General features: G+C 64.2%; 1 protein-coding gene across 6 annotated transcripts in view; it reads left to right on the forward strand.

Moving 5' to 3' along the window:
• Positions 1-5785, forward strand: part of PLXNB2 (plexin B2) — a 29449-nt gene extending 23664 nt beyond the window's left edge. For all 6 annotated transcript variants that reach the window (XM_027592961.1, XM_027592958.1, XM_027592957.1 and 3 more), the window contains 16 exons: positions 24-163; positions 268-368; positions 554-783; positions 1021-1202; positions 1509-1575; positions 1725-1871; positions 2527-2683; positions 2823-2923; positions 3011-3095; positions 3236-3390; positions 3473-3633; positions 3711-3858; positions 4136-4200; positions 4379-4454; positions 4772-4846; positions 4926-5785. In XM_027592961.1, coding sequence (XP_027448762.1) covers positions 24-163; positions 268-368; positions 554-783; positions 1021-1202; positions 1509-1575; positions 1725-1871; positions 2527-2683; positions 2823-2923; positions 3011-3095; positions 3236-3390; positions 3473-3633; positions 3711-3858; positions 4136-4200; positions 4379-4454; positions 4772-4846; positions 4926-5030 — 1995 coding nt within the window. In that variant the 3' untranslated portion in view covers positions 5031-5785. The remainder of the gene's footprint in view (positions 1-23; positions 164-267; positions 369-553; positions 784-1020; positions 1203-1508; positions 1576-1724; positions 1872-2526; positions 2684-2822; positions 2924-3010; positions 3096-3235; positions 3391-3472; positions 3634-3710; positions 3859-4135; positions 4201-4378; positions 4455-4771; positions 4847-4925) is intronic.
• The last annotated feature ends 215 nt before the right edge of the window (positions 5786-6000 follow it).

The following is a 6000-nucleotide window of genomic DNA, read 5'->3' on the forward strand; positions in this document are numbered from 1 at the left end:
GCTGAGCACGCCCCGCCTTGCAGGTGAAGTTTGGCTCCCGAGAGTGGGTGCTGGGCCGCGTGGAGTATGACACGAGGGTGAGCGACGTGCCCCTCAGCCTCATCCTGCCGCTGGTCATTGTGCCCATGGTGGCGGTCATTGCTGTGTCGGTCTACTGCTACTGGTGAGCCCCACCCCTCTGGCCACACAGCCAGCACGACACAGAGGCTCGGAGCCATCGGGTGGCCTGACCCAGGCCAGGCCCCGTTAACCTCCCTGTGCCGGCAGGAGGAAGAGCCAACAGGCAGAGCGCGAGTATGAGAAGATCAAGTCCCAGCTGGAGGGCTTGGAGGAGAGCGTGCGTGACCGTTGCAAGAAGGAGTTTACAGGTAGGGTTGCCTGGCAGGGGCAGGCAGGATCTTCGGGCTGCCCGGACCCCGGGGTCCCCAAGGGCACCTTGGGGGACTGGGATGCGGGGGAGGACGCCCTTGAAAGAGGCTGCCTGCGGAGAGGCAGAGGTGGGCGGGGTGGCCGCTGGTTGGCGGCCGGATGCCTCACCCTGACCTCCCGCCAGACCTGATGATCGAGATGGAGGACCAGACCAGCGATGTGCACGAGGCGGGCATCCCCGTGCTGGACTACAAGACCTACACCGACCGCGTCTTCTTCCTGCCCTCCAAGGACGGCGACAAGGACGTGATGATCACGGGCCGGCTGGACATCCCGGAGCCGCGGCGGCCTGTGGTGGAGCAGGCTCTGTACCAGTTCTCCAACCTGCTCAACAGCAAGTCCTTCCTGGTCACTGTGAGTGGGGCCGGGTCTGCACGTGGGTCGGGGAGGGGCGGGCAGACCCGCAGGCCGCGGAAGGGGGACAGGGCAGACCCGCAGGCCGCGGAAGGGGGACAGGGCAGACCCGCAGGCCGCGGAAGGGGGACAGGGCAGACCCGCAGGCCGCGGAAGGGGGACAGGGCAGACCCGCAGGCCGCGGAAGGGGGACAGGGCCAGGGGGCTCACACGGTCTTTGGCCGGGGGCCCTCGCAGTTTATCCACACGCTGGAGAGCCAGCGCGAGTTCTCAGCCCGCGCCAAGGTCTACTTTGCGTCCCTGCTGACGGTGGCGCTGCACGGGAAACTGGAATATTACACAGACATCATGCGCACGCTCTTCCTGGAGCTCATGGAGCAGTACGTGGTGGCCAAGAACCCCAAGCTGATGCTGCGCAGGTGTGTGGGTGGGGCCGTGGGGGTGGGGGTTGGGGGCAGGGCTGATCCCAGCCCCTGGGCTGCCAACAGACGTAGGCAGGGAGGAGGCACGGCAGGGCACGGCGGTCTCTGCTGGTCCCCCTGGCATCAGCTCTTGGTAGGTTGGGGTGGAGGATGATGAGTCCAGCACTTGGTCACTCCAGGCTGTGTGTGTGCATTCTGACGGGGACCCAGGGCCTGGATAGGCATGCTGCGGGTGCCTGGAGGAGCCGGCTGGGCCCAGGGGCACTGAGGGATCCCTAGGTAAACACCTCTTTGCCTCTGCAGGTCTGAGACGGTGGTAGAAAGGATGCTGTCCAACTGGATGTCCATCTGCTTGTACCAGTATCTCAAGGTGGGTTCCAGGTGGCTGGCCAGGGTTGGGGGAGGAGTAGGTGGTGCTCTCCCCGCCCCCCCCCACACGTCCACCTGCCTGTGTAGCATCGCCAGGTGGGCCTGGCACGGTCAGTTCCGCCATGGCTGAACTGCCCTTTGTTGCTCCAGGACAGTGCCGGCGAGCCTCTGTATAAGCTTTTCAAGGCCATCAAGCATCAGGTGGAGAAGGGGCCAGTAGACGCTGTGCAGAAGAAGGCCAAATACACCCTCAATGATACGGGGCTGCTGGGGGATGATGTGGAGTACGCGCCCCTGGTGAGCCCTGGGGCCGGGGGGGTGGCTGGCGTGGGTCTGAGAGACCCCTCTCGGTGTTGTCAGGCTCTGGGCCAGCCTCAGTCCCAGAAGCTGGGTGCTGTTTGTGGACTCACATGGGCTCAGCTGGGCTCAGGCAGGGGGTGTGAGTCCCCCGCAGGTGTCTCTAGAGAGAGGCTCTGTGTGTCCTGGGCACCTGGGTCTGCTGCAGGTGTGTGTGGGGCCTGGGCATCCAGGTGTGCCTGGTGGTCATGACCCCAGGGTCCTGGGATCGAGCCCCGCATCGGGCTCCCTGCTCCGCGGGAAGCCCGCTTCTCCCTCCCCCACTCCCCCTGCTTGTGTTCCCTCTCTCGCTCTGTCTCTGTCAAATAAATGAATAAAATCTTGAAAAAAAAAAAAAAGAATCCCAGGTGTGCCTGGTGGTGAGCTCGTGTGCGCAGGTGGGAGACAGCGTGGGGCATGTGATGCCCAGGAGTCGGTGTTCCCTGAGCTACTCTGTTCTCTGTCCTGTTGAGCCAGGGATTGGGACAGGGCCAGGCCAGGCCGCCCCAGGTGCTCTCAGGGCTCAGAGCCACCCCCGCTCCTCCACCTGAGGGTGTGGCCATGGGGGGCCTGAGGCTGCTCCCACATTGGCTCTTCACCCTGTGTCCTCTGGCAGACGGTGAGCGTGATCGTCCAGGATGAAGGGGCCGACGCCATCCCAGTCAAGGTCCTCAACTGTGACACCATCTCCCAGGTCAAGGAAAAGATCATTGACCAGGTGTACCGTACACAGCCATGCTCCCGATGGCCTAAGGCTGACAGTGTGGTGCTTGGTGAGCAAGGCCCCTGTGTCCCCTGGGGGTGGGTCCTGCTCTTGGACCCTGGTTGGGTGGGTGGGTGGGGTGCAGGAACAGCTGGAGGGAGCTGGGTGCTATGTGGCTGGGCTCCAGGTGTTGGGCTGTGTCCTTCCAGAGTGGCGTCCTGGATCCACAGCCCAGATCCTGTCAGACCTGGACCTGACCTCTCAGCGGGAGGGCCGGTGGAAACGCATCAACACCCTGATGCACTACAACGTGAGTGCTGGTGGGGGGGGCACAGGGAGGGCCGGGCTGCCCGCCTTGAGTGGGGGCGAGGCCCACCCTCACGACTGTGTGCCCCAGGTCCGGGATGGAGCCACTCTCATCCTGTCCACGGTGGGAGTCTCCCAACAGCCAGAGGACAGCCAGCCGGACCTGCCTGGGGAGCGTGAGTCCCCCCGCTTTTGCCCTCGGCTCTTGTGGGCTCTGGAGGTCTGCGTGGACCAGGGGCCACCCTGTGCCGCCATGGCGGGGCAGGGGCTGCTGAGCTCCAGCCCTTGTCCTTCAGCGCCCCCCGCCCCCCTGCAGGCCATGCCCTCCTAGAGGAGGAGAACCGTGTGTGGCACCTGGTGCGGCCGACGGATGAGGTGGACGAAGGCAGGTCCAAGCGGGGCAGCGTGAAGGAGAAGGAACGCACTAAGGCCATCACGGAGATCTACTTGACCCGCCTGCTCTCCGTCAAGGTGGGCCGCAGTGTGTGTGGGCGCTCACTGCCGGGCCAGTGCCCGCCGGGCTGAGCTGAGCCCTTCCCCTACACCCCTGCAGGGCACGCTGCAGCAGTTTGTGGACAACTTCTTCCAGAGCGTCCTGGCGCCTGGGCACGCGGTGCCGCCCGCAGTTAAGTACTTCTTCGACTTCCTGGACGAGCAGGCGGAGAAGCATGACATTAAGGATGAGGACACCATCCACATCTGGAAGACCAACAGGTGGGGGCTCCTCCGTCCTGCAGCCCACTCTGCCCCAGGGTCTCAGCGGCCCCTCACTTCCTGTCGCTCTGCCTCAGTTTACCACTCCGGTTCTGGGTGAACATCCTCAAGAACCCCCATTTCATCTTCGATGTCCACGTTCACGAGGTGGTGGACGCCTCCCTGTCAGTCATCGCCCAGACCTTCATGGACGCCTGTACGCGCACAGAGCACAAGCTGAGCCGCGTGAGTGGACCCTGCAGGCCGTTCTGGCGGGGTGGGGAGATGTAGGCGGTTGCCCAGGAGGCGTGGAGGGACTGGGTGGGGTAGTGTCCATGGCTGTGATGGGGGTGAGGAGGTGAGGAGGCCCACCTTCACTTGTGGGAACCCACAGAATTGGAAGCCCCCCTCCTGTCTGTGCTAGGCAAGGGTGGCTCCCTGGTTGGGTCTCTGTCCCCCACACCCCTTTTCTCTGTTCTGTGGGTGTGCTGAGTGGCTGGGCGCCTGGCTCTGTCCCCCGCAGGACTCCCCCAGCAACAAGCTGCTCTACGCCAAGGAGATCTCCACCTACAAGAAGATGGTAGAGGAGTGAGTGCTCCCCTCCCCCCAGCCAGACCCTGGGCACCTACCCTTGACCCCACCCAGTGGGCCCCTGGGGGTGGTTCAGGTCTCTGACTGGGAGGGGGCTCTGCTGGGTAGCTTCAGGTCCAGCCTCCGGGACCCACTGCCCCACCCCTTCCCTAACCGTACCCCCACGCTCCTGCAGTTATTACAAGGGGATCAGGCAGATGGTGCAGGTCAGTGACCAGGACATGAACACACACTTGGCAGAGATTTCCCGGGTAAGAGGAGATGCAGGGGATGAACCAACTGACCCTACCCACATGAAGCACCCACGCCCTTCCCCCAAAGCCCCCTGCTGAGTGGGGCCGGAGACTGTTCTGGGGGTGGTGGGGATGAAGCAGAGGGTGGGGCCAGATGGGCTGTCCCCTGTGTGTGACCGCTGTGCCCTGGGGAGAGGGGTTTGTGAGCAGTGTGTCTGTGTGGACGGGGGAGTATGTCTGTCTGTGGCCACCCCACATCCCTCTGACATGCCTGGGACCCTTGGCCTGCTCCTCTGCCCTGGGTCTCACTCTCGTTCCCCTCCCCATGCCCCCAGGCACACACAGACTCCCTCAACACCCTTGTGGCCCTGCACCAGCTCTACCAGTACACGCAGAAGTACTATGACGAGGTACGGGGTGTCCTCCAGGGGAGGCAGCACTCGGGTGGTCCCCTTCCCTGGCCTGCGGTCTGACGTGGCCCACCCTCAGATCATCAACGCGCTGGAGGAGGATCCCGCCGCCCAGAAGATGCAGCTGGCCTTCCGCCTCCAGCAGATCGCGGCTGCACTTGAGAACAAAGTCACAGACCTCTAACCTCTGACCTCTGCCACCACTGTCTCTGGGCACAGGTGCGTGATGCCCCGTGTCAGGCATTGGGCGGCCCCTGGAACACGAGGCCAAGTGGTGAGGCCCTTACCTTTCACCAGCAGAGGAAGAACCCCCGGGTGTCCGCGTGTGGGTGCCCGCGGGAGCCCTCACCTCGGTGTCTGGTGTCTGTAGTGTCTTTCTTAGCAATACCAGCACCAGCCCCCTCCTGCAGAACCAGCATCAGGTGTCTGTGTCACACCTCCCAAGCGATTCGCAAATGTGCCTTACGCCCCTGGCGCTGCGCTGGGTCGCTGGGGGCCGTGGGGCCTCAGGTCCCCCTCCCTGAGCACCAGCAGCTGCCCGAGATCCCTGGGTTTGGCCTGTTCGGGTGGGGTGTGAGTGCCTGCAGCCCCCAGGGCCTAGTGCCCAGACTGTCTGTCTGCCCCGCCGGGACGGGAGGAGTAAAATGGTACGATGCCTTCCTGACCTCACCTGGCCTGCCCTGTGGGGCCGCTGGCACTCCGGGTGGACTCTGCACCACGGGCCCGACCTCCAAGGTCAAGCTGGACGTCAGACGTCGAGGCCCAGGTGGCCAGAGGGGCCCCGGCAGACGGGGGTCCAGGTTTCCGCCTGTCAGACAGGCTGTCCTGGAGGCCCTGCCCAGGTCTGTGGGGTTCGAGCAGCTCTGCCAGGACCACCCTCACCCCCACCCCCTTTTGTAAATCTTGTTAATTGTAAATCAAATACAGCTGTCTTTTTCACTCTGCTGGTTGGCTGGGTTCCTCCTGGGGTGGCCGCAGACTGCCTGTCGGTGCTTGCCTGCCCCTGTTCCCAGGCCTGTCCTGCTTAAGATCTTCCTCTGTGGACACTAGCTCAGGTGGGCAGGTGGTTCCTCTGGGCCACCAGGGCTGCAGTGGGGGCAGGGGAATGTGCAGCGGAGTCCACGCCCTCCCTGCCCTTGGCCAGGATCCGCCAG

This window comes from Zalophus californianus, chromosome 9 (genome assembly GCF_009762305.2).
Source record: "Zalophus californianus isolate mZalCal1 chromosome 9, mZalCal1.pri.v2, whole genome shotgun sequence".
Classification (NCBI taxonomy): Eukaryota; Metazoa; Chordata; class Mammalia; order Carnivora; family Otariidae; genus Zalophus; species Zalophus californianus.